This window comes from Urocitellus parryii, chromosome 9, assembly GCF_045843805.1.
Source record: "Urocitellus parryii isolate mUroPar1 chromosome 9, mUroPar1.hap1, whole genome shotgun sequence".
In the NCBI taxonomy this organism is placed as follows: domain Eukaryota; kingdom Metazoa; phylum Chordata; class Mammalia; order Rodentia; family Sciuridae; genus Urocitellus; species Urocitellus parryii.
In genome coordinates, this window is record NC_135539.1 from 19,223,392 (window position 1) to 19,250,709 (window position 27,318).

The 27,318-nt window shown below is 55.2% G+C and overlaps 1 protein-coding gene and 1 pseudogene across 2 annotated transcripts in view; both read right to left on the reverse strand.

Annotated features, from left to right (window-relative positions):
- The window catches only part of Gtf3c1 (general transcription factor IIIC subunit 1), a 64,754-nt gene that overhangs the window by 33,389 nt on the left and 4,047 nt on the right, over positions 1-27,318 (reverse strand). For both annotated transcript variants that reach the window (XM_026392066.2, XM_026392065.2), the window contains exons 3-7: positions 23,422-23,598; positions 23,098-23,241; positions 20,799-20,895; positions 14,774-14,897; positions 1,203-1,364 (exon numbers count right to left, since the gene is read on the reverse strand). In XM_026392066.2, the coding sequence (XP_026247851.2) occupies positions 1,203-1,364; positions 14,774-14,897; positions 20,799-20,895; positions 23,098-23,241; positions 23,422-23,598 (704 nt within the window). The remainder of the gene's footprint in view (positions 1-1,202; positions 1,365-14,773; positions 14,898-20,798; positions 20,896-23,097; positions 23,242-23,421; positions 23,599-27,318) is intronic.
- Positions 11,102-12,890, reverse strand: LOC113185162 (proteasome subunit beta type-7 pseudogene; annotated as a pseudogene).

Genomic DNA, 27,318 nt, shown 5'->3' on the forward strand with positions numbered 1-27,318 from the left:
GTCCTACACAGACTCTGGGGCCCAGAGGAAAGGTGAGGAATGGGAAAGTTTTTGTCCCTTTATCATTAGGACTCCCAGCCTGTGGCGACCGCAGGCCAGGACGTAGGGCCACGGGTGCCGTGCTGTGGGTTCGTTCATCTCCCCCACCTCCATCTCTGCGGAGCAGGAACCCTCCCTGCGGCAGTGTGGGGAGCGGGGACCAGGGGGAGGTGACTGGGGGGCAGGGCCCTTGTGGATGGCCGAATGCCAGTGTGTTTCCACTGATCAGTCACCACGAGAGCAGGTGGCCTAGCAGCAAGGCCACGCTGTGTCTGTCTCTTCCCCACAAACCTGCGTCCCTCTAGCTTTCTGTCCAGGCATAGAGTGGCCACAGCCAGAAACTGTGCGATGCCAGGACCCTGTCTGAACTTCCTGGCCTCCGTAAGTATAAGGCAGAATCAAACCTTTTCTTTATAAATCATCCAGTCTTGGGTGCTTTGCTATAGGACCAGAAAACGGACTAAGATAAACAGCAATTATTTTTATTGCTTTCTACGTAGCAGACCCTGTTCTAGATACTTCAGTCCTCATGATGTGGTGGCGCAGGTGCTACCCCGTGTGCGGGTCAGTTAGACACCGACCTGGCTGGATGCAGAGACGCCTGGCAAAGGATGATTTCTGGAAGTGTCTATAGGCATATTTCTGGAGGAGATGGGTCTGTGAGGGGGTTGGCTGCTTGGGGAAGACCTGCCCTAGGGTGGGCAGGCACCAATGAATCAGCAGGGGCCCAGGGAGCATGAGAAGGGAGAGGAGAGGTGAATTCACCCGCTCCCTCTTCTAAGCTGGATGCCCTTCTGCTCTGGGGCGTCAGAGCTCCGGGGTCTCTGGCCTCTGGGCTACTGGCTTGTGCCAGAGGCTGCAGCTTCTCAGCGGGGGCAGGCCTTCCCAGCCTCTGTCATCAGCAGGCCGACCCCTAACGAATTCCGTCCGCCTCTGTCCTGACATGTGGCCTGGTCCTGCCTAGCTAGGAACCCCAAGCCACCCGCTTTACAGATGAGGGGACGAGGCCCAGAGACTAACATTGCGGAGCCATGTGGCACCAAGGCTCTGAACTCGACTCTGACCCAAGGGAACCGCGGAGCTTCCAGGCACCACAGCCTCCGGCTACGGCCTCCACTCAAGGGCTCCAGAGCGGCGTCGGAGCGGGCGCCAAGGGGACTCACTGAGCTCGTAGGTCTGCGTGAGCATGTCCCGCTCGTACACGATGTCCACTGGGGGCAGCCCCTTGGAGATGGCCTCCTCGTCGTCATCGTCATCGTGGTCATCTTCAACCTTCCGCTTAAATTCCTTCATCAGTTTAAGGCACCGAACCATGATGTTGGTCCCTGGGAACAGGAGCACAGGTTTGCAGCGGTGAGGAGACAGGACCTGAGGGGTCACGACTCCCCGTGCAGACAGACGGTCACCCCGTCAGCTGACAACTGCACGTCGGGGCACGAGGCCTGAAAACTGCCTCCACTTGGTCCTTAATGTAATCAGAGACGCCCAGGAAGGGACAGCGCAGTGCCTGCTGTCCTGGGACGTGGCAGCCTCTCCTGCTGGGCGGTGGCTCCAGGCTGGGGACCTGTGCCTGCCCTTGAGCCTTGTCTCCCTGGCACCCAGGACGGGGCCCGCCTGAGGAGGCCTGCGAAGGGGACCTGGTGACAAGAGGAAAGCCACGGGGGGAGGGGGGTGGCAGCAGCACAGAGGGAGGCACCGCAGACTCCAGCGGGGTCAAGGCTCCTGGTCTCTTATGGTAAGATACGCCCCAGCGCTGGCCTCGGTCACGGGAACCTGTTCGGGTTCTGAGCACGGCCTGCAGCCTGGGCAGTGAGGCTGGGCAGCGAGGCAGAGGATGCTGGGAGGCTGTGAGCCGCGGTCACTCCTTGCCCTGCAATCACGCAGGGCGGTGTCAGTAGCCACAGGGCTGACAGGGCCCGAGACGCAGCAGAGGTGCTGTGGCTGCCTGCTCCGTCACACCCTGTGAGGCCGCGATGCTCTCCAAAGGGCCAGAGCAGCTCAGCTGGATGGCTGCTGGGCAGGTCTGGGGCCGTGGGGCAGGTCGCCCTGCCTGCCCCCCAGAGCACAGCCAGTTTCTTTACCTTATGTCCCAGCCACACTTTCTTTGTATGTATGACAAGTCAGTCCCAGTTTATTTACCCAAACGTCCCTGCACTTTGTCAACACACCAGTCCCTTTCCCCGAACCATGTCAAGCACATCACGGCTTTGGAGACCCTCGTGTCCCAGGCAGCGGGCCCAGGGGTCAGCACCTAGACTCTCCTGCTCCCGAGCGGGCTGAGCCTGCCCAGTGGGCTGAGGCTGCAGGCCACAGGCCTTGCTCAGCCTGACCGCCTTGCCTGTGAGCGGGGCTAGACACAGCATTTGGCCTCCTGGGGCTGAGGGTCAATGGAGGAAATGGGGCAGGCAAGGGAGGGACGGGCCTGCCTTCCTGATTCCAGGGGACCCGGGGATCCTGCTGCACGCCCTTCACACCACACCTCTCCACAGCTCTGGAGCTGGGCCGGCCTTGGAATTCCAATTCTGGGGACTAGGATGTAGCTCGGGTGAGCGCCTGCCCAGCCTGTGTGCGGCCCTGGGCTCCATCCCCAGCCCCCAAAACAAAACTCAAGACAAAACCCTCAGTTTTTATTACTGGAATCCCTTCAGCTGCTATTTGCCATTTCTGGGAGCATGTTCCAGAACATTAGTTGGCTAAAGCCAAAAGCAAAGAGGGCCCTAGGGAGCGCGAGTGAGCACAGGCGCCTGGAGCGGCTGCCTGTCCCGTCACCTGAGCTGCCCTCTCCAGACCAGCAACCCGCCCGGGGGCACTGGGGGCTGGTGGTGGCAACCACTGGACCTGGCAGGGCTTGCTCCCAGGAACAAAGGGCCAGGTGACTAGTGTCTGAGGAACCTTTTAAAGGTACAGTGCACCGCGGTCAGCAGGTCAGCACAAAGGAATCCCGGGGCTCTCCAGCGCTGCAGACCCAGGGCTGAACACGGCCGTTCGAGGAGCCGAGGAGAGGGCCCAGCAGGTGGTTTCAGGAGCTCTTTCTCCTCCTGCTCCTCACCTGGTGCCCTGCAAGTCACTGGCTTTAAGAAAGAGGAAACTGAGGCTCAGCGGATCCCATGATCTAATGGACGCCCGACCTGGTGAGGCTAGAATTCACGTCCCTATCAGGACGCACAATTTAGTGGTAGAAAGAAACGCAGTGTAGACGTGAAACGGACACGAGCGCCTGCGGTTCCCACGTTCTCAGCGAGAACCCTCATCTGGCACCTGGCAAAATGGCGCTGTCAACCCGAGGGTCCGAGACAGGGAGAGGGCTGCTGGGAGCTGCCAGCAAGTGTCACATAAATCCAGGTGCCACCTCACCCCACCCCACCCACCTCTACGTGGAGACAGACCACAGGGCACAGACTGTGTCACTCAGTCTGGGGAACCTTCAAGGAAGCCACCTGGAGGGACCGCAGGGACCTAAGACCTGGAGCCCAGACCCAGGGCAGCCAGGACCACGGGCAGAGGGCACGGCTGCAGGCTGGGCGCGGGCAGCGGACTCGGGTATCTGCTGGGAACCTGCGGCTGCCAGCTGCACCTCCTTGTCTAAGGGACGTGTCTTCTCTGCATGTCAGTCTCCTCAGCTGAAAGGGGACACACGTGGCATCTCCTTCAGAGTGCTTAAGACACAGTGTGGCATAGGAGCAGCGCTCAGTGGACCCCATTACTGCCAATGTCACCACTATTATCATTGCCACAACCTGGGAAAACACAGCGTTGAGGATCAATTGTCATACCCAGTCACTGGGACTGAAAATGTCAGGGCGGCCTGGGGACTTTGATTCAACTGGCTTCCACAAACATTTGCTCTGCACCAGGTGGGGACAGAAACAGAGGGGACAGGCTCCCTGCACCGCACGGGGCTTCCCAGGAGAGGCCGGCAGGGCGGGGAGGGCACTGGCCTGGCACCTGGGAAGCCCCTGGCCCCCCCTGGGGAGGTGTTATCCCTGGTCCTGGAGGGGGCCAAGCTGGTGGCAGGGGCCAAGTGAGAGCCTGAAGCCACCCTGGCTGCACGGCCAGGCCACCCTGCCCTCCTGCTCTGCTTCGAGCACACAGACGTGGACATGAGGAACAGCAGGCTGGCACCAGCCGGGGACAGCAGTGACACTGGGGGATAGTACAGATGTCTGCCCGGCAGAGGAGGACAAGCACGGCAGCAGAAGAACAGGATCAGTTAAGGGACGACCCGCTGCAGAGGGCAGAGGAGCAGAAGCAGGAAGCAGGAGGGGGCTGAGCAGCGGAGGCCCAGTCTCTGGGGGGAGGCACCAGAGGGGACTGAGTGCTGTGCAGCCTCAAAAGTCACCTGCTGGGTCCAATTCCTGCCGGAGCACTGACCTCAGCAAGGGATTTGTGCCATTTTCTTGGTGGCAAAATGACAGCATGGGGTGGTCAGACCAGCATGAAACAAGTCCCCCTCGGCATGTCATCTGGATTTCCCCACCTGCCCACTGGGGAGTGACCAGCAGGTGGGCTCACCATGGGGTGTCACGGCCCACTTCCTGCTCCTAAGGGCAGAGGGGTTTCCTTTCTGATGACACAGGAAGCCAAAGCACGGCATGACACATGGGCTCTCTCGGAGGTCGAGGAAGTCCTATGAATGTTCTTGGTCTAGTTTCAGTTGTCATTAAACACCCCCTGCAAGTGTCACCCCCCCCCCCGTGCTCAGGCTGAGTTGGTGACCCACACATTTGAGCCCCCTAGTTCTCCAGATGGAACCCACAGATGCGAAGGGCCATGTGTAAACTGTGTAGCACTAACTCTGTGACCACTTGAGCCTGGGGCCAAGAAGGTGACGTCACCACAGTCAACTCCCTGGCCCCTTGTTGCTTGCTTCTGTTAACAGGCTGGTCACCCTAGGGACCTCCCATGCGCAGCTCTGGAAGCAGACCCCCCAGGTCCCTTGTACCCCAGGCAATCAGCTGGCCACACCCTAGAAAGGGCCCCTGGTCTGGCTCCCTGGAATGCATTCCCAGCCCTCGCTTCCTGGTCAAGGGAGGTCCGGTCCCGTGGGCAGGATGGCTGAAGATGAAGGCGGCCCCCAGGTGCCCCAGCCCCCAGGAGAGCTGCCCTCGCCCTGTGGAAGTTCAAGGGCAGAAATTTTTCTTGATCTTAATAAGTTTTTGCCACATTAAAATATTCTTGCTTCTTTATCTTGATTATTAATGACAATACTCGTCATCTTTTCAGGAGTGTCTTCTGCTTGTCACATTTTACTTAGAGAAACCTTGCTGATTTTTTATTGCTTATTTGTAACTGTCGTGAGCTTTGACTCCACCATTGATTCTCCAGGTTTTTCAACTTTGACAATCCTTTTCTGATCTGTCATTTTTGTTTTTCTCGTTCTTTTAAATCCAGTTTTTGTTTTTATCTTGAAGCTCTTTTAAGCCTTTCTATTTACTTTATTGTACTTAGTCAATCTTCATATGGCTCATTTCTCTTTTCTTAGGTTGTATACTTTAATCCTATTTAAATGTCCCCTTTTGCCATTTTAATGATTATAATTTAGTTTGCTGTACCCTGTTATGTTTCTTGGGTTAGTTTTTAATTTAAAAACTTAACAGGTTTATTGAGTTTTAATTCATACATTGTACGATTCACTCATTTAGTGTATACAAGGCAACGGTGTTTTTTTGTTTGTTTTTATAGAGAAAGGAAAAGGTTTATTGCTTTGCTAGCAGAGGAGAAACACAGGGGACTCCTGTCCCAGAGGCTGTGGTTCTGCCCCTCAGCAGGACAGGGGCTGTGGAAGAGGTTCTCTGGGGGAGTGGACATGCCCTTGCTAATCTGGGGGTCAGTCATTTCTGAGCTCTCTGGATGACTCGTTCCTATGGTGGCCGTGTACTCAGGACAGATGCCCTGCCTGGATGGGGAAGAAAGGAGATCCTGTTTCCCCTGAGATCAGGGAGGAGCAGGGAGAGAGGAGGAGAAACCTGTCCAGCCTAGAAATAAGTCTCAGTGGCAGAGCAGCCAGGGCCGTGTTCAAAGCCTGAAGTGGACCTTGTTGTGAGACCCCTCTGTCAACTGCCACATTCACAGGTCTGCACCCCCCCACCCAGGCCAGGGCAGGACGTTCTCAGCGCCTCCTGGCGAGCTCCAGTTCTCCGCCCCAGCTCACCCAGTGCTCAGCACTGCTAACAGGGCTCTGGAGTTGAGGGTTCTGGACTTTACTACAGACAGAGTCCTGCGGCGATGGCCTCTGGGACCGGCCATTCTTCCTCCATTACATTCTCTTGGCACCGTGGAAACTCAGTGGTCCACAGACGCGTGGGCGTATTCCAGGACCCCCACATCAGTCCGAGGACCTCCTCTTGTTTCGCTCACTGTCTCCATCCCGTATAACGTGTAGCAAGTTCTCCAAGTGGGAAGTGTGAGTCCCTGGTCCCCTTCTTTCTCAGGGCTGTTTCAGCTTCTTGGGTCTCTTGCAATTCCTTATGGACTTCAGAAGCAGCCTGTGAATGTCCGGAAATAACTCAGCCGAGAGTCGGACGTGGGCCAAGGTGAAGGTCATCTGGGGTGTGTGATCACCTCTGTGAAGTCAAGTCTTTGTATCTGTGAACACGGACGTCTTCCCACTTACTTAGATCTAAATTCTTCTCCACAAGGTTTTATAGTTTTCAGAGGATACATTTTGCACTTCTTTTGTTAAATTTTACCCCTAAACTAGATTGAACAGACTGTTTTCTCCATTTGATTTTCAGATCGTCTGTTAAAAGTACACAGAAACAGAGGGCTTTCCTACACGGATCTCGCTCAGCGTCTATTTCTAAGGGGCCACAGGGCAACAGCTGGGGGGAAGTCCACATCATCAGCACGGAAGGACAGGTACTTCCCCCACCCCCAGCCCGGAAGCCACCTTGGCTGTGAACTTGGGGAGCCCCTCAAGTGACCACCCAATCATGTCCCAGGAGCACGCCTGGCAGGAGCTTCCCACTGGGCGGGCAGGAGGGACGGCCCCCACCCTCGTCCCCCTTCCTCTTTTTCTCGGCACCATTTAACAAACACAGGGCAAGGGCCAGTACGTGAAGGAAATAATTCAAATTTGCAAAACAGAGCAGCTCAGGGTAACGGTTTTCATTACCAAGGTTATTTTTGCTTTTTGCAAAACAGATCACTGCAGCCTTGGGGCAGAGAAATGTGTACGTGAAATGCGCTAAATCTGCGCTCTCTGTTTGATGCAGACGCACTGGCCCACCGGTGAGTTCACTCATCTTTACTAATAATATTTAAGTCTTCTGTATTCCATAATGCCTCAGAGGGAAAGTTTTAAGCCAATTTTGTCAAAGAACAACAAAGCTCAAAGCAAAACAAAAGCAAAAACAAAGAACCCTAGACACTGCATTGTCCCTAGTCTCCTGCGCAGGCAAAGTCACTGGGGTGACACTTGATTGAATTCAATCTGCTGGACACTTCTGGAGCGCTGACTGTCCCCAGCCCGGCAGTGGGAATGGGAAGCAGGCGAGGGGCTGGCCCCTACCCTCAGGAGCTCGAGGCCTGCAAGAAAGCCACACAGAGGAAGGGCCCAGACGCCAACACGGGCCACAGGAAGTGAGGGAGGGGCTGGGAGGAGCCGGTTTCCAAGAGATGGTGAACAAGATGAGCCTCTGGCAATCCCAACGGGCTCAGTCACACCAGGTAGGTGCCGGTGACAACCAACACTGGCTCATCTCTGGCCTCTTAGTCCTGACCAGGGGCCAAAGCCACGGCTCCTGTGCTCCGAGTCACGGTGACTCTTCTGGGGTCCTGTCCTCCCTGGAGCGCTGACTGACAGCCCAGGGATGGACGCACTTTCTAGGTCAGGCAGGACACACGCCAGTCAGGCAGGCTGTGGGTCGCGCAGGGTGCCCTGTGTGATGGGGAAGGCATCCCCTCTGCCTGGATAACACACTTCATCTCAGCGAAAAGCTGAGGCAGGAGGGGCCGAGTTCAAGTCCAGCCTATGCAACTTAGGGAGACCCTGTCTCAGAAGGAAATTTACAAAAGGGCTTGGGATGTAGCCTAGAAGTAGAGCGCCCCTGGGGTCCACCCACAGTCCTGGGGGAAACGCAATTCAGCGTTGCTATCTTGACTTCTACACTGAAGCTGACCACCAGACTTCTTAGGTAAAAATCCCCGATTTTCAAACGCCGGCAATGAGACCACCCATGAGCCACACCTATCACCCTGCCAGGGCTGGCCTACCTGCTGCCCGTTTGTGACCCCTGCTCAGTGACCACTGCCTGTGAGCCTCATGACACCCTAGAAAGTAAGTGCTATCACCCCCAGGTAATCCGGGCGAGGGAACTCAGGTGTGGAGAGTTCAAGTAACTGGCTGAAGCAATGGAATCAGGCCCGCCCGTCTCCAGCGTCCATTCAGGTAAGTGTTCATTTCAAGTGGTCAGTTTGAATTTCCAGCCACCTCTGGCCTGGGAGATGCTCTTTCCCACAGTCACCTGCCCAGCAAAAAAAGGTTCTTTAAAAATCTAAAGTTCCAGACTGGGGCTGCGGCTCAGTGAAGAGCGCTGCCTGGCATGTGTGAGGCGCTGGGTTCGATTCTCATACAACAAACAAAATTAAGCTCCATCAACAACTAATATAAAAAAATCTAAGGTTCCTCCTTTTTTGCTGTGTACTTTTAAAGACAAGATCACTCAAGTCTTTATTTTTTAATGCCTTTCTTCCAAAGGTCAGGACATAAGCTGGGTGCAGTACTGCACACCTGTTATCCAGCGTCCCGGGAGGCTGAGGCAGGAGGATCGTGAGTTCAAAGCCAGCCCCAGCAACTTAGTGAGACCCTTCTCTAAATATTTTTTAAAAGGACTGGGGATGTGGCTCAGCGGCTAGGCACTCCTGGTTCAAACCCTGGCACCCCCTCCAACCAAAACAAAGAAACACACACCCATGCATCCACAGGCCGAGAGCACTTAAGTGCTCAGGTCAGCAGACTCCAGGGCAAACACCGAGCAACCCCGACAGGGGAGCTCCCAGGCACCTCTCAGCCCCAAGACCTCTCTTCCTCGCCCAGGACTCCGCCATCCTCTTCCCCTCTACTCAAAGGCCGATGCCCCACTCGTCCAGCCCGCCCATCGGCCTCTCGTCCCTCAGCACTGAGGAAGGTATTAAGAGCCAGCTGCTCCCTCTCTGGCCCGCACACCTGTGGTCCAGTGATTACCTGTGTCACCAGCTCCTCCACGTGACCTCACAGACTCAGGGACCACAAAATAAGACAGGAAATAAGGGCGGGAGAGAGGTCCTTCCAAGTTTGTGTTCTCTCAACAAACATGGCTGCCCACCTTCTGTGGGGCCAGGGCAGAAGGCGAGCAGCCAGCCACACTGGTCCATGTCGGGGTGCTGAGGTCGCCCCTCCCTCCACACACATTCTCCTGAGGTGTGCGGACGAACCAGTCTTCTCAGGTCACAAAGTCAGGCCCTCAGGACCTAGGCAGTCCCCCTCTCTCTTTCTGACTGGACTCGGGGTGCTTTACCAGAGCTATCACCCAAACGGCTGCCGTCCACACTTATTTCCTTACTCATCCACTTATCGGGACAGGGCCTCAGTGCGCAGCGGAGGCTGGCCTTGCCCTGGTGGTCCTCCACCTCGCCACTGCCCCCGGCTGGGAGTGCTGACTGCCGCCGCACGGCTCCCTCCGGGGATAGTTCATTTCTTGTTGACTTGGTGCTCAACGCGCCTGTCACTAGCTCAAGTGCAGAATCTGGCGGACACGCAAGTGTGCAGAGATCCGTCCCTGGAGGGACTCCCTCTCCGGCGCCTCCTCCTGAGCTCGGGGCCCATCTGTCCCCTCCTGCCGCCACTCTTCTCCCTGCGGCTCTCCTTACCCCCTTTTTCCTATCTCCTGTTTGTTCTGTCACCTGGTGGTGGCCTCCCAGTAGGGAGATGGGAGACGGCCTGCAGGTGCACACCCACGGCTGCCCTTGCCGTCCCTCCTCACTGATGGCAAAGTGAACAGGGCCTGCAGCCCCAGGTCCGCTCCCTTCAGAACCGGGCCGGCCCTGCTCCTCTGACTTCCACCCCTTGTCACTAACGGGAAGCCCGAGGATGCTGGATCCACAGTAGACGGGTGTCAGAGCCGGAAAGCCGGACACTCCAGTCCTTCAGGTCAGGGGATTCCGCCCTCCTGTGGTCCTGGGCCCTCTTCCCTGCACCCTCCGCACTTGCTCTCCTTTCTCTTTCACACTTGCTCTTCTTTCTCCGTTGAGCTTAGAGAAGCGTCTCCCAAAGGCCCAGGTGTTAAAGGCTGGGTTACCAGCTGTGGTGCTACTGGGAGGTGACACAATCTTTAAGGGGTGGGGCCTGTGAGAGGAAGGTAGGTCGCTGGACACATGCCCTTGAAGAGGACAGAAGGACCCATCACCAAAATGGCCACCTGTCCACCACTTATTTCCTTATTTATTCGTTTATCGGGACAGGGCCTCACCGAGCAGTGGAGGCTGGCCTTGCCCTGGTGGTCCTCTGCCTCGCCACTGTCCCCAGCTGGGAGCGCCGTCTGCCACTGCACGGCTCCTTCCCGGGGCAGACCTTCATGTGGTTCCCGTTTGCTGAATGAAGTGCAATAAAAATGAAACCCACAGTCCAAGCCTAAAAGGTCCAACAGCCACATAATAGGAGGGTCTATGACTTTCTCAGTGAGGACTACAGTGGTCCCTTTGTCCCTTTCTCCTTTTTATTATTCCTTGGCTGTCATGAGGTGAGAAGCTTCCTCTGCCCTACGCTCCCACCATGATGCGCCACCTCTCCACAAGCCCCAAAGCAGTGACCCACATGATTTTGCACTGCAACCTCCAAAACAGAGTCGCCATAAACCTTTTCTGTTTTTAAGCTGATTATCTCAAGTATTTTGGTACAGTAGTGGAAAGCTGACCTATACCATAGACCCTCCTATTATGTGGCTGCTGGACCTTTTAGGCTTGGACTGTGGGTTTCATTTTTTATTGCACTTCATTCAGCAAACGGGAACCACATGAAGGTCTCACAGGAAGTTTCCAGTGCCCCTGATTGGCAGAGTGGTACCCAGCCACCCACCAACACCATTCAGGAAGTGTCCACTGTTTGGAGAGTGTCCTCCAGCAGCTTCATCTCCAGGGCAGTGACTTTCTCAGTGAGGACTGTGGTGGTCCCTTTGTCACATCTGTACCAGCCAAACCTGGTCCCCTTCTTTTTGGGCACTAAGTAGGGGTGAGGAAAGTCCAGCTTGCTCGTGCTGATGTCACACAGATGCATGTTGTTTCCAGACCCCGAGTCATTGAAGATGCCAGCTGCAGTGGCCTTGCCCACCAGCTTCTTGGCCTCCTCTTCCCCCTCCTCCTCTCCATATCTGGCTCAACCTGGTCTTCACACACAGCTGTTGCTGCCAAGGAGCCAGAGCCCATGGTGACACGAGGGACCTTATCAGCTCAATGTGAGGACAGGCGCTGTGGAAATGAGGTCCAGGAACACCTACTAGCCCAGAACTAGGTGCCACAACACAACCTTGGTACCGAGAAGCCTCTGCCTCAGCATCCGCCTGGCCAGGACAACCCGGGGAGGGCGGCGGGTGGAGGGGGAGTGGAGCTCCGAGGTGGGGGAAACGAGGGGTCTGCTGCTGTCCCAGCAGCACAACAATAAGGATCAGGAGACAGGAGGTGAGTTTTTGAGTAGTTCCTGTCAGCAACAAGCACCCTTCAGCAGCTCTGTGTCTGCTCCCGCGCCCTCCCATCCTCACTGGCCACCCCAGCACCCGTTTTCCGGGCTTTTGGAAGCTTACACCCTGTTTGGAAAGTCGGCCTCGCGGAGGCACCCCTAGGGCAGTTCTCAGCAGCGCGCCACCTGGCGGCTCTTACCTGGGCAGCACCATCTCCCAGGAAGCCCAGGTGTGGCTCTCCCACGTCCTGTCTCCGAGCCGCTGCTCTGGGGTCCTCTCCTCTACCTGACGCCTCGCCCTCACGCCGGTTGAAGGTGGCAGCCACTGCGTTTCCCCCCAGCTGCTCCGAGTTTCCTGCTCCCTCGTCCCTCTGGCTCCGGCTTCAGGGACACAACTTCTTCTCCCTCCCGAGGACTGTTTTGCAAGTTCTCTTCTGCCCCTGCCTTTGTTTCTGTGGCTTCCTGGCAGGTTAAACCGCTTCTGCTAACATCAGTTCTCCTTGGTTATCTGCGGAGGCGCTGACACTGCCCAATCTGGTCCCTCAGAGGTGGCCAAAGGAAGGACGAGGCTGCACAGCTGGGCTGTGAAGGGCGAGCCAGCAGGGATGCCATTTTCCTGGGAAACCCCCGGTTTAGTGTCTGCAGACAGTTTCTTCCGAAAAGAGCCTCCAGCCCTGGCCCAGCACCGAAGGTCTGGCTGCCAGGTTCTGGAAACCAGAGTTCTAGAATCCCGCTTCCTGCAGGGCGCGGCTCAGTGGGGTGCTCGTCTAGCACAGGCGAGGTCCTGGTTCAGTCCCCGGCTCTACCCCCACCTCCAAGAAAACCCACCACCCACAAACAAACAGCACCGCACTCTGTCATTTCGGAGGCTGTGGCGAGGGACGCTGGGCCCTGTCGGCCAGCACAGGCAGCAATCCTCGCCCCACATTGGTCAGGAAGTGGTGAAAACCTAGGAAGCCATTGAGGGCTACACACCATGAAATGACAAGCCAAGGGGGCCAACTGGGTCTCCTGTGGAGACTGTCACCTATCCCTGCTGTTGATACCCCCCTGTCCCCAGCCTGGGAACCTTCCAGTGCCTGCTCTCCGGAATGACTCCAGACTCTTGTGACCTGGCTGTCAAGTGCAGGGGAGGGACCTGGGTGCAGCTGCTTCTCCCACACCACCCAGCAGTCCTCCCGCGTCCCCAGGCACCTGGCATCTCCGAAATCTCATGTTCCTACTCCTGGCCGTTGCCCTGCTCAGGTGCTCAGCGCCCCCGCCTGCACCTGGCTGTCACCCTGTTCAGGTCCATGTCCACTGGACGCCCCATGTCCCCTGGCCCGTCCACCTGCAGCAGCAGTGGGTGGAGGACAGCTCTCTGTAGCCACTTCCTGTCCCGTTCTCTTGGTTCTTGTGGGTTTATTCCTTTTAGATCCTCATCCTCACCACGGTGGCATTTGGGCAGAGGACAGAAGAGGATAAACATACCGACCACTGTGTCTCACCGAGAGCTCTGACCCTCGGCTCTTAAAATGGTTCTGGTCCATCAGGTGCAAGAGCAGGGGAGTCCAGAGCAGGGGAAACAGAGAGCTAAGAGGGTTTGAAGGTCTCACGGTCTCTAGTCTTTTACACGCACTGATGGCGTGACCTGCGAAAGGTGACTTAGCAGCTCTTAACTGTCACCTTCTTACATGTGCAGCAGTGACACCACAACCCCCCCTGAGGAGCCACGTGACGAGGTCACACGGCCAGAGCAGGGCAGTGGCCTCCACCCGATCACACTGGGAGCAATGGTGGGCCACGCACGGGACGATGGTCCCACTGAACCACGGTGGGAGCGGAAAGGTTCCTCTCACCAGGGATGTCACTGTGGGGTCCAGGCGCTCCCCCCACACCTGTGGCGACTGCTATGGGAACAGCCCTCGTGCGGCCAGCCCATGAAGACAGGGACGCCGTGCTGCAGCTCAGAGCCCGACACGAGGGACGCGGTTCACCTGCTCCCTGCTCTTCCTGTGGCTGGGCGCACGGACCTTCTACTCATCAAGAATGAACCGCAGGGCCTGGGGATGTGGCTGAAGCGGTAGCGCGCTCGCCTGGCATGCGTGCGGCCCGGGTTCGATCCTCAGCACCACATACCAACAAAGATGTTGTGTCCGCCGAGAACGAGAAAATAAATAAATAAATATTTAAAAAAAAATTCTCTCTCTCTCTCCCCCCTCTCACTCTCTTTTAAAAAAAAAAAAAAGAATGAACCGCCAACAGAGTGCCCGCCCCACGGAGCCCACAGCCGGTCTCCACTGCATCAAGGGGTCCCACTGCTGGGGACTTCCTGCCTTTGTGGCTTATCAGACCACGATGCCGCCTGGCTCCTGGTTCGAGGACACCCTGGCCGACCCACAGTAGGTACTCTGGTCTGGGTCCCTGACACAACTTGGAACCTGCCCGCTGCTCGCTCTGATGGGTTTCTGGGCTTTTAATATGAGCTCAGGCTCCTTCTTCCTCCGAGCGGCTACTGGGGGAGGGCTGGCCAGCACCATCCGGGTTTCCCCTAAGTCCCTGCCGTGTGGTTCAAACACTGAAATAAAATGCCCCGCGATGCTTTCCCCCGAGTGAATCTCTGGGTAAGTGACATATGAACACATTTAAAAGGCCCACTGAGGGGAGAGTGGCTTGGTTTAAGGAGGAAACAGGAGCTGGTCTGAGCACCCTGACTGGAGAGGGGGGTGTGCGGGGGCTGAGCTTTCCTCCGCAGACACCTGGGGCACTGCACTGAGGAGCTGGGGCTGCACCCAGAAGCTTTGCCATACCACGAGCCACACCCCCAGCCCCATTTCTTTACTTTTTATTTTGATAAGGCCTTGCTAAGTTGCCGAGGCTGCCTTAGCCTCCAAGTCCCTGGGGTGACAGGGTGCCCACCGAGCCTGGCTCAGGGGCACTTTCTACATAGACGGTCCTGAGCCAGGCACCGCAGAGCAGAGCTGGACCAGGACGTGGAGACACACAGTTACAGGAAAAAGGTGACCCAGGAGAAAGGCTGGAGCCAGAGGAGAGAGGGGAAGGAGCTGGCGGCCAGCCCAGGGCCCGGGGCAGCACGGCCTTTACCTTTCTTGGTCTTACAGGGTCCACACTCAGGGTGAATCTCCTGTAAGGGAAGAGACACCACCTTGGCCAGCCCGGCGTTCAGCATGTACTGGTAGAGACGCTTGAATGTCCGCTCGCACAGCCCCTGCCAAGACACAATCCAAAAGCCACCGTCAGGCAAGGTGTGGGGAAGCAGGGTCACCTGACGATCCTACACGAGGAAACGCTGGGCACGCCGAGGGTGACGGCCAAGCCAGGTCATCAAGGGAGTAAAGAGGCCCAGGGCAGCGCTGGAACGACTCTCTGACCCTACGAGGGGAGAGTCTGCTGCCTTCAGAGTTCCTGCGGAGACACAGGGGGCATCGGGCAGTGGGCGTGGGGACAGGACTTCGCCTGGCACCTTCCCATACTGTCTGATTTTACCCACAGGAGAGTATTCTCTCACACACACACACACACACACACACACACACACACACACACACAGATCGTACAAGCAGTGGAACAAACAAGAAAAGTATTAGGTTTAGAAAGGTTTTTTACAAAATTATTTAAAATATGGTTCAAAAGGTCCAAGGTTGACACAACCAAATACCCTCATGTGTTTTCCTGTGGTTACCAACGGATGACCGCCAGTGTAGGCCTTTATTTTTATTTATTTATTTTTTTGGTCACCAGGAATTGAACCACATCCTCAGCCCTATTTTGTATTTTCTTCAGAGACAGGGTCTCACTGAGCTGCGTAGGGCCTCAAAGTCGCTGAGGCTGGCTTTGAACTCGGGATCCTCCTGCCTCGGCCTCCTGAGCTGCTGGGATGACAGGCGTGCACCACCGTGCCTGGCAGGCCAGGCCTTTTAATCGACATATTTTCCTTTTTAAAAAGTAATTTACCACAGATATCGGAAAGTAAGAGCTTTCCAATACTGAGCAAAAACTGTGATGTTGGAAGCAAACAAACAAAAATATACATAGGTATAAAAACACTCTTTTTAAAGAGCCTAATGCTGGAGATACCACAATAACCCCGGATCTCAAATAATACTCCAGAGCTCTAGTAACACACACTGCATGGCACTGGCATGAAAACCAACGGAACAGAAGACACAGAGACAAATCCAGACACTCGTCTGATCCTTGACAAAGGTGCCCAAACCTACACAGGAGAAAAGAAAGACGTTTTAACACATGCGTGGGGAAGCTGGAGAACCACATGTAGGGGACTGAAACTAGATCCCCCTCTCTCACCCTGAACAAAAACCAACTCAAAGTGGATGGAAGCCCTAGGAATGAGACCAGAGACTCTGCGATGCCAAGAAAGCACAGGGCAGCACTGCAGCCAGGGTACAGGCGCTGACCTCCTTAACGAGATTCCCGAAGCTTAAGAAGTGAAACCAAGAATCAGTGTGTGGGATGGCATCTAATTTAAAAGCTTCTGCGTAACAAAGAAAATAAGGTGGATGCTCCTAATGCTGGCAATTCAGGAGTCTGAGGCAAGGTGGATCGCAATTCTACTTTGATGCCAGCCTCAGCAATTTACTGAAAGCCCAAAGCAAGTTAGCAAGACCCTATCTCAGACTAAAAAAAATCATTTAAAAAACTGGTTGGGATGTAGTTCAGTGATAAAGCATCCCTGGGTTTAATCCCCAGTACCAAAAAACAAAACAGAAATCAATAAAGAACATGAAGAGAGAACCCACAGAATGGGAAATATCTTTGCAGCTTCTCTCCCAACAGGGGATTGATATCCACCACATATAAAGAACTCAAAAAATTTGACAACAGAAAACCCAAATAACCCAATCAAAAAATGGCCAGTCAAATAGTTATTTCTCAAAAGAAATGAACTAAATAGTTACTTCTCAAAAGCAAAACAAATGAAACATATGGCCCACAAATACATGAAAAATCTTACCACCCTTAGCCATCGGGAAGGCAAATCAAAACTACACTGAAATCCACCTCACTCCAATTCGGATGGTGGTCACCAAGAACACAAATAACAACAAATGCTGGCAAGGACATGGGGGGAAGGAACACTCTCTTGTTGCTGGGTGGACAGCAAACTAGTCAACCCCTTTGGAAAGCAGTATGGAAATTCCTCAGGAGACCAGGCACGGAACCCCCCCACGACCCAGCTCTGCCACCCCTTGGTATTTATCCCGGGGATCTAAAGTCAGCATGGGATCGCGATATAATCAGCATTTACAGTGATACGTGATCAACAGCCAAGTACAGAACCAGCCCAGGTGCCTGGCAACAGATGAATGGAGTTTTACTCAGCCTTAAAGAAGAATGAAACCGTGCCGTTTGTTGGCAAGTAGAAGAATATCATGCTAAGTGAAATAAGCCAAATTCAGAAAGTCAAGACTCAAATGTTTTCTTTCATATGCCAAAGCTTGAGAAAAAGAAAAAAAAGAAAAAAAAGGGGGGATTCTTATGAAAATAGAAGGAAGACCAATAGAGTAGAGGAGGGTTATCAAGTGGGGGTGTGAGATTAATGACTCCTTTTCTATCAAAGTTCAACCTGTATGTGACTCGCAGACGTGTTTACTGTAACTTAAACTTCACAGTGTGTAACGGAGACGTTTTCAGTTAGAAAACCACGTGGTCAGAATGTGGCCAATTGTAAACTCCCTAACAGATGTCCCGTCCCAACTGTAGCCCTTCTCCTGTGCCCTCCCCAATTTTACACTAGCTAACTGCTTAGACTGTGACCCTGAACAACTCCTCTCAGAGCAAGGGACAGAGCTGGACTGGGGATAAAGCAGTCTGCCCAGGTTGCTTGCTGGTGGGTTCTCGGGGCCACACCCTTCTGCAGAAGTACAATCTGCTGTGCTGACCCACTCCTGAGCCCACATCTGACTTCTTGTGGCACCCTGGTATGTCCAGTGGAGGGACTGGGGAAGTCCTGGGAACGAAATGCCAATCCTGCTGATGCACACACATACATGGGTATGATGCAGTAACTGCGATAACACGATACTGATAATCACCCTATCAGGGAGATGGGGGGACAAGGGGAGGGGAAGAAGAGGTTCCAGGGAGGAGACGATCAACTGTGTCGTGGGTGTCCACAGGCATGGTTAATGCCCACTGCCATGCACAGTTACAGTGCACCCAGGAAAAAGAAAAAACAAGAAACACACTCTGGCTTCTCTTGGAAGATCCGGCAACCAATGCTAGGAGCTCCCTACAGTGGGGCAGGCTGTCCCCAGAGTGCCATGGCCCTTGTGCTCCCTGGCCAACCCCTGGACGGCGAGCCAGGAGGCCAGCCCTACAGAGCACCATTCCTGTGCAGAGCACCATTCCTGTGCAGCTCCTCTCTAATGGTCCTTAAGGGCAAAGCGAGTTCCTACACCTCTACTGCCATCAGAACCTTCCTGCGCGTGGCCAGCTCGGTCAGCCTGGCTCTCGCAACCCCTCCTGGTCTGGCTACGACTGAGGAACAGCAAGCGGGAGTTCGCCCTGCTCCGACCACAGGCTGGACTCTGGCAGCACTAGGGACCGCGGGTCGTGAGCGGGTCTCCAGGCTTCTCTTTCCTTTGGGGGAGACAGGGAGCAAAAGACCATGGCCTCCGCGGCCACACATGTGCGACAGGCTTCCAGACCAGCCAGCACCTGCGCCACTGGGCAGCAGAACAGATGGCCACCAACACTACCGATCGTCCCTGATGGCCCATTCGAACACACTGGCTCGTAAATGGCATCTTCTGTTAATCTAGCCGAGCCCTCAGCATCGGGGAAAGACCTGCAGAAGCTTGTCCATCAAACACAGCCGTCAACCTACGGAACAGAGCCTGGGCGGTCCTGAGCAGGGGGCGTGACGTGGCCCTGCCTCCAGGGTGCCACTGAGGGCGTCCATCTGCCCAGCAGGAGGGAAAGAGCAGGGGCCTCTCCACCCACAGAAGAGCACCCTGATCCACGGCACCAGGCTGAAGGTCGTCAACTCAACACGTGTCAGGGAAGCAGGACTGTCCCAGGCCTCCCCACCCACAGTCTCTGCCTCCATTCAACACCCATCTGCTCCCGGGGCCAGGTACCGCCACATAGCGGGACCCAGCACGGGCAGAGGGACGGACCCTGTGCTCTGGATCCGGCCTTCGCATCCCAGCCCGGGTCCGTGAGGGTCAGCAGCCAGGGCCAACATGCTTTGTCTTAAGGTCCTCCTCTTCATTCCCCTCTGCGTCCAGGCTCAGTCTGTCACTGAGTCCCCTCAGTCCACCGCCCAAGTGCTGCTCAGTCTCCACACTTGGGGGCCCCCTAGTGGCCGGTGGGGTAACAGCATCCACCTCCCCAGGCACCAGCTGATCTCCTTCCCTCTGGGGCTCCCCTCCCTCTTCTCTGGGCTCACACTGCCCTGGCCCTTCTCCCCTACTCTCCTTTGCAGCCACATCTCCAGCACCCTGCTAATGGCTGCTCCCAGATCACTGGTGACCTCTGAATGCCCCATGACCCCCCACAACTCCATGTCTCTGTTCTCCTTTGCCCAATATGGCGGCCCCCCTTTGTCTGGGGAAAGGCCCCTCCCAAGCTGCCTGGCTCTCTGAGCACACCTGTGCTGTCACCGTGTGTTCACACGCCCGGCCTTCCCTTAGACAGCTCTGCGCCCGTGAGGTCTGGCAGCCACATTTGCTCTGTCCCCCTGCTGTGGAACCCGGCTCTGGCTCAAAGTAGACACGCACTGAACCATTCACTGAATGAACACTGTCCTGTGGCAGAGGAGCCTCGTGACACGGACTCCACAGTGCTGACTGACACTAGCCCCATCTCCCTGCCCCCGAGGGACTGGGCACAACAGAAAATCTCCATCTCCCAAGTCTGCATGGGCCAGACGAGTAACAGTCACCAAGGGTCACATATTTGCTTATTAAACATGTAAGAATTTGGTTTCTACTGGAGTCTCCTGAGGGGCCTTCACAATCCGCCTCTTATGTTCTGCTTCTTCTTTCTTTGCAGTGCTGAGGATGACACCCGGACCCCGCCATGCTGGGCGAGCCCTCGACCTCCGACCACACCCCAGCCCCATTCCTGGTTTGATAGACTCAGATCCAGAGAGCTGCCCTGAGCCTCAGGGTATGTGGATGACCACTGGCAGGGACGGGGCCTCTGGGACAGGATGTGGGGACCGTGGGGGCTGGCAGTGCGGGAGCTCCAGCTGACTGCTGTCACGAGCGGCTGCAGCTGTGGCTCGCCGGGGCTTCTGACTTCTCAATGGAAGCAGAAACCTAGATTCCCAGGGGAAAGCTCAGGGCAAACAGAGGAAAAGGGGAAAGGCCAGGCCAGGCCTGTCTCCAGCGGCCACGTCTGACCACAAGTCTGCTGCAGAGAGACTGGAGCGTGTGATGAACGTAACAGCGGGAGACCTGCTCCTGACAGACGGTGACATCAGGGACTACAGCTGCAAGGACACAGCACAGGGTCCCAGGCAGGACAGACCTGCTGGTGTCTGTGAGCAGACTGCTACCACGCGCCTTTGGGACTAACTGCCATTACCCCTAACGAGACTTCAGACTCTAAGTCCCGCAGAGCAGCCCGTGGGCGATCTCACCTCTCTCCATCCCGACGTCAACCCTGTGTTAAGTGGCACTGTCCCACTCAGGTGGCGGCAGCGCCCCCCACGCTGTCTTCCTCCCACCTCTCTACTCCCACTGCCAGGCCCAGGACAAAACAGGCCAGCAATGGCTTTCTCCCCACGTCACCTCGCTTCCTTCTTGGTACAGTCACTCTGTCATCTCATCATAAACCCAATGGGAATGAAATGACAAGTCTCGTTATGGAAGGAAATCGAAATGTCCAGACCCCCACCCAGGTGACCCTCCACAGCAGGTTGAGACAACTCGCCCCCGGGAACGGAAGCCAGCCAGGGGCAGGAGCTCAACAAGGAACTCAGTGACTTCTCCTCGTGTAAAATAAAGGAGAGCCCCACTGTGCCAAGCTCTGGACACGAGGCATGAACCTGCACCCAGCCAAGCCCTCTGAGCTGGGCGCCCGTCAATCTGTGCATGGCCGTCAGGCTAGCCAGCCCTGGGGGAGGCCGCCAGCTCACCAGTTCCTCCCGCAGCTTGCCCAGCGTCTCGATCTGCTTGCTCCGCGTGCTCAGCATCATTGAGAGCTTCTCCATGAGGATGTCGTACTTGCTCCTCCTGGAACAAACACCAACCAGGTCACTTTTTAGGCCTCTTGCTAAAGGACACCTGATTTTTTAAGACGACACAGCAGGACTTAAAGGACAACACAGGAAACTACAGAGCCTAATCGTAGAGATTGAACCCAGGGTCATTTAAGCACTGAGAGACCTCCCCAGCCCTTTTTTATTGGGACAGGGTCTCGCTAAGTTGCTTAGGGCCTCACTAAGTTGCTGGGATGACAGGCAGGAGCCACTGTGCCTGACCAGAATCTAGCTCTAGGGCCTATCGATCATCCTCATCTTGTGTCTGGAGACACTGGGGCTGGGAACTTCCAGTCACATGTCTAAGGCCATCCAACTGGTGAGAGTGCACAGACCAGACGCTAGGACTGAAAGGCCAAGATGATAATCCTTGTCCTTGACACAAACCCAGGTCCTCCTCTAAACTGACACCCTCAGTGCGTCGTGAAACCCTGCTTTCTACCGCAGACCTCCCTGATGTGACCAGCCACTTGCCATCCCACTCTGTTGTGAAGCCCATGTCACAATAAATACTTTCAAACAAACAGCCATCAATGGAAGCCACTAAAGAGAGCAGAGGCTGGGGGGGGGGTTCAAGGAGCGGAGCCTTTCTGCCAGTTCAGGTGGACAAGGACAGCGTGGCTTGACCAGTCCCGAGGGAAGGGAAGGCCATATGGGATCCAGATCTGCACCATTCCTCCGCTGCACTGCCTCTGAGGAAGGAAACCACCGTCAGGGACAGGCACAGATGATCCAGCGTACAGGAAATATGGTGTCACGGCCACGCCACACAGGAGGAAAACTGGTCAGAGAGGCCCAGGGACTTTGCCCAGGGGAGGGACGAAGAGCAAGACACAGGTCTTGACCCACTGCAGCATGCCCCTCCACGGCCGCCCATGTTCTCAGGTCCACTGCAGTTAGGAGGCTGGTGGGAGCCACTTAGTCACTGGACGGCATGACCACAGGCCGATTCTCCCCAACACAGCATCTCCAAAGCCCAGGCCTGCAGTCAGGACTCAGTCTCCACATTCTGACAATGTACAGGTGTGAGGGCTGGATCCCAGGACGGCCGACCAGGGACAGACGTGATCCCCACTCCTGAGTCCGCAGTCGGCAGTCTCCTGTGTGTATCAGGTACTCTCTTTGGGCCAAGCCACGTGCACTGCGGCAGATGGTGTAAACTTTAAAACTCACACTTAATCCTGAGGGTTTGCTCCCCTCCCTTTGGGAGGATGCCCCTGTCTCCTGAAGAAGAGGTTGAGGACTCCGCCGACCAGCCAGGAAGACCAGAGATTAGCTCCCCATGGCGGGGGGTAGGGTCTGCCCACCACCTCCCAACTATCCCAGCCACTGCCTAATTCCACCAGGGAGAGCTAGTGGCCAGGCGCTAGCCCTGAGCTGACTCACCCCAGGTTGCTCCTAGGCCCTGTACCAGTGAGGCCCTCACACCCTGGCTTCTGCTCCCCCCACAAGGAGAGCATGGGGTTGTGGGTTGTGGGGTGTACGCTAAGACCACTGCAGGATAGTAGAGTGTTTCTTTTTCCCGTTCTCATGCCAGGCAATTTTTACCCCAACCACAAGGATTAGAGTCAGAGGTAACCTACTGACTTCCAGACACTCCTGGGGGCTTGGAAGGGAATGCGTGTATTTTACCAGCCTGCTGGAGTACGTGGACTGTGACCCCTAGTTGGAAGAGCAACATCCCTTACTACAGCCATCTGGCAGAACCTCACCACCTCATCCATCCAGGCTGAGATACCATGTTATGCCTCACTGAGCCCCAGGCTTCAAAACTCCTGATTTGAAGTCAACATTAAGTCAACTCTACCGCAGTGACAGACCACGGCTGACATGACTTTTGTTTTTAACCATCCTTCCCTGCCGTTTCAACTAAATGTTAACAGTTCCTATTGGGCTGTGGGGTCTAGGTATTTTTTTCTGCAAAAATTTCAAATTTTCTAAATGAACAGGATATATTTTCATCAGAAATAGATAACAATAGATAACTTAGTTAAAAAATATAGTCATGGCCCTGGGTTCAATCCCAAGTACTGCAAAAATAAGCAAATACCCACACAAATAATATTAAAAAAGCAAATAAAATAGACACAGTCACATTATGATTCGGCCTTTTAAGATTTTTAAAAGCACATACACACGGCTGCAGCATTCACCCCATTTTGTTTTCTGCACTTACCTGTCCACGTGGAACCGGTTCAGGAGGAGGAGGATCGAGTGCTGCTGGGCTCCCGTGGGTAGTCGGATCACGTGTGACTGCATCGTGATGAGCCCGTTTTTATTCAGAATCTTCCTATGATAATGAAGCTTCCCAGCATCAACCCTGCAGGAGGACAAGAGTGTGGGCCCTGTCATTTTGCTTTGACAAAGTACAGGGTCTCTCACCTGGACACACACCTCCCATGGAACCAACCTCAGGGAACAGTCACTGTGTTCCAACGGCCTAGAACAAAGTGACACTCCTCGTGTCCCAATCTAAAGCAGGGAAGCCACCGTCCCTTACTTGAAAGCGGTGCTGTGAAGGTCTCGCTGCAGCTCCCCCTGCCACCGGGAGCGGCCTAGTCGCTCCAGAATGCAGTAGGAGAAGTCAGGGAGCTTTAAGTCAGGGTCCCCCTCTGCGCCGATCAAGGCCCTATAGCGCATGTCCTGGGAGGCGACGATGATCAGTTTCTTGCCCCACCTGCAGGTCAGCAAAACCACAGGCAGAAATCAGTCCCGCTGGCTAAGACTGCCAGGCACTCAGAGCAAGACCCCCACCATCCAGTCCTCGTTGCCCCACGCCTGGCAACTTGCCAGACTCTGCCCCTCACCATACGGCTTCTTCCTAAAACAAACCCCAGGTTGCTGCCCTGGTGTCCCCTCTGCCCACTGTTTTCCTCTTGGATCTTTAGGAACTGAGTCCTTATCATTCAGGTCACAGCTCAGCTGGCAACGCCTCAGGCCTTCCAGAAAATGCTGCCTGAGTTCCAGTCCCCCTCACCATTCCCGTATCTTCTACAGCATTTGGCGCTCTGCAAAGAGCCTCACTGCCAACATTATGGTCCGTCTCCCTTATTCAAACGTAAGTGCCACAGACAACACATCAGGGGCACTCCCCAGGGCATCCTTGCCTAGAGAATCTGTGCACAGCAGGGGCTCAGAACCTATGTGTTAAATGAGTGACCTAGTAACTGGAGCTGATAAAACTTCAGGGCCAAAACCAATGGACTGAAGTCCACTGGAGGGGCTATGGGGATTGAACCCAGGGACACTTAACCACTGAGCTACATCCCCAGCCTTTTTTATTTTGAGACAGGGTCTTGCTAGTACTTAGGGCCTCGCTAACTTGCCAAGGCTGGCTTTGAACCAATGATCCTCCTGCCTCAGCCTCTTGAGCTGCAGGGATTACAGGCGTGCGCCGTAGCGCCTGGCTCAGATAATTTTGCTTCTGCTTCCAAGTAGACAAAAAGGAAATGGAGACCGTCTTTGTATTAAGTGCCTCTTCCTTTGCATCGTTTGTGACCAATAATTAGTTTTCTGCGTAAGGCACAGAAATCATGTAGCCCGTCATGTAGCCCGTCTTCAAAAAGAACATTAGGTAGTGAAGTCAGGTACGGTGACACACGCCTGCGATACCACGCTCAGGAGGGGGAGGCAGGAGGATTTAAGTTTGAGCTTGTCCTGGGCAACTTAGCAAGACTATCTCAATCAATAAACAAAAGAACGTTAGGGGCTGGGGTGGGCGCTCAGCATTAGAGTGCTTGCCCAGCACACACGAGGCCCTGGGTTCCATCCTCAGCACCACATAAAAATAAATAAATAAAATAAACATATTGTGTTCAACTACAACCACAAAATATTTATTAGGCTGTAAAGACATAAAAGAGGGTCCACTTTTTGTGTCTGAATGTGACAAACATAGGACCTATGCTCTCATTTCTCAAAACAGGCTCATTAAATTGTAAGAGGCTGACTGGGAATAAAAAGAACTGGTTTGCTGCTCACTAAATTTTATTACTCAGATTAGGGCACTATCCTGCACACCAGAAGCCCAGGGTCTCTGTTAATTATTGCCAGTTAGCTGGTCCAACGGCACCTGCTAGTTTTCTCACTGTGGTCAAGTTCAAGTCACCAAATACTGATGAGGCGCCGTGTAAAGAGCCAGAGCACCAAGAAAAACAAAAATGCTACCCCTCCAGGAGCCCAGGTTGCTGGAGTAAGAGAAGGAGCAATCCCATCGTGAGGAGCCCTGGGCCACGGACAGCAGCCTGGGTGGGAGCTGTCAAGACACATCCCTGAGGAGCCGCACTGCAGCCCCGGGTGGGAACCCGTCCAGGAGGGGTTTGAGTCAGCAGTGAGCTGGGGGATGGAAGGCAGCAAGGACGCAAGAGGCTGACCTGCTCCAGGGCCCTGGGGTGGCACAGCTGGACAGCCAGGTGTGCGGAGTAAGCTAAAGGCACAGGAAGAGCGCTCGGGCCAGCAGCAGCCTGCACTCTGAAGGGCCCCACCAGGCCATGCTGAGGAGCTGGGTTCCATGACACGGCTCCGGGGTTTCCGCCTCAAACCCACAGTCAGCAGGGGGCCAGCCAGGAGCCAACTGAGCCAGCATTTCCTAGACTCGAGATACAGAGACCAACAGGAAGCACAGTGCCCTGCCCTCGAGGAGGGCACAGTCTCATGAAGAAAGAGCACCATAAATCAACCCTTCAGCCATCCGGGTCCCATGCAATGACTCCTGCTAGTTCCAATCTGCTGACTGTGGCCATCACCCAGGTATCGCGTTTCTAGTAGCAGAATGAGCTGACGTGCTTGTGTATGCCTCCTTTCTCAGCAGACTGTAACAGAGTGATCTGGTGGCGCCTGGGCAACAAAGGACACTTTTGTGGAGTCAGTTGAAGCTGGAGCGAGGGGGAGGTGCTGGTGAAGCTCTGATAGAACAGTCTAAGCTGCAGGAACAGCACGAGCCTTTGCTTGGGGACAGGAAGGAGCCTGCTATGGTCCCGCTGCAGCAGACTGGGAAAAGAGGAAGCCGAGAGAGCCGTGGCCAGAGGACAGCGTGGGCAGGGGAGGTCACCGCGAGCCTGCTAGGACAGCCAGGAGGAGGGGAGAAGACATGAACGAAATCTCAGACACACAGCTGGGCGGCACTGGCCCGTCTGAAGGGGACTCTGGCCTACAGTGCCATATAAACTCAGCCCGTGGCTAGATGTTGTAATTTTAAGAAAAGCTGGAAATGCATGTTTCTAAACATTAGCTACAAAATAAAATTAAAAACTAACACCACGCCTCACAGGACAAACAGGGCTTGTCTGTGGGCAGATGGGGTCAGCTGTAACCTGCACCTGGAGCCATCAGAGAAACAGCCGTCACATTTCCATCTCAGGACAAAAGGAGAGGTGGCCCCAGCGGAGAAGGGAGACCACTGCATTAGACGGAGTCCAAAGGAGGTTTGAGGAAACTCTAGAAGGTCAAGTCAGGAGGAGGTGTGGCCACCTGAACGTAGACGTCAGGAGAAAGGGCCCGGGAAGAGGCTCTTGTACTGTGTGGGGCAGGGGGCACCTCGACCAGAATAAAAAGAGAAGGAAAGGAAGAGAAGCAGATCCGGGGCAGGAGACTGAGGACCACATGGACATGAGGGACGGGCCACTGACACCACACACATGGCCCTCGACAGGCCTGGGGAAGAGATGGAGCCTGGGTGAGGGCAGGGGAGTTCACCAAGAAGCTGGCGAGAGGCCACGAGGACGTGGAAAGAACACGGGGAGGAAGCACAGGGCAAAGCTCTGGAGCCTGGTGCTGTCCCCTCCTCAAGGGCCCAGCAGTGCTGAGGGGCTTGCTAACTGCTTAGGGGACACCACTGTGATGAAGTGACGAAGGCGGGATCTGCCTTGGGCAGAGGAGTGAGGTGGAGGTGAAGAGGTAGGCACGTCTGTGACCCCAGCGGCTCAGGAAGCAGAGGCAGGAGGATGGCGAGTTCAAAGCCAGCTCAGCACCTTAGTGAAGGCCCTAGGCAACTGAGCCAGACTCTGTCCCCAAATGAAATACGGAAAGAGGCCGGGATGTGGCTCAGCAGGTAAGTGCCCCTGGGTTCAATCCCCAGCACCAAAAAAAGGGAGGGGAAAGAAAAAAAGCAGAAGCAGCGATTAAAGCTGTGTCCTCCAGGACGCCTGGCTCAGGACCTTGGGATGGCCATCACGGAGGACCTAGCGTCCAGAGCAGCTGAGCCATGTCACTATGCTGAGCAGAAACCCCAGGAGCTGGGCTCAGGGGTCGGGGAGGGAGGAGGAGAGTCCAGACCATAGTCTCGGTCAGGGCCACCACTTCTCCTCTCCTCTCCTGGGGGTGGGGGGCGGGGGAGGAAATGTGGAAAAATCCACAAGGGGAGCAAGAGGTGGAAAGCTGGGAGGGTCCGCAAGGAGCT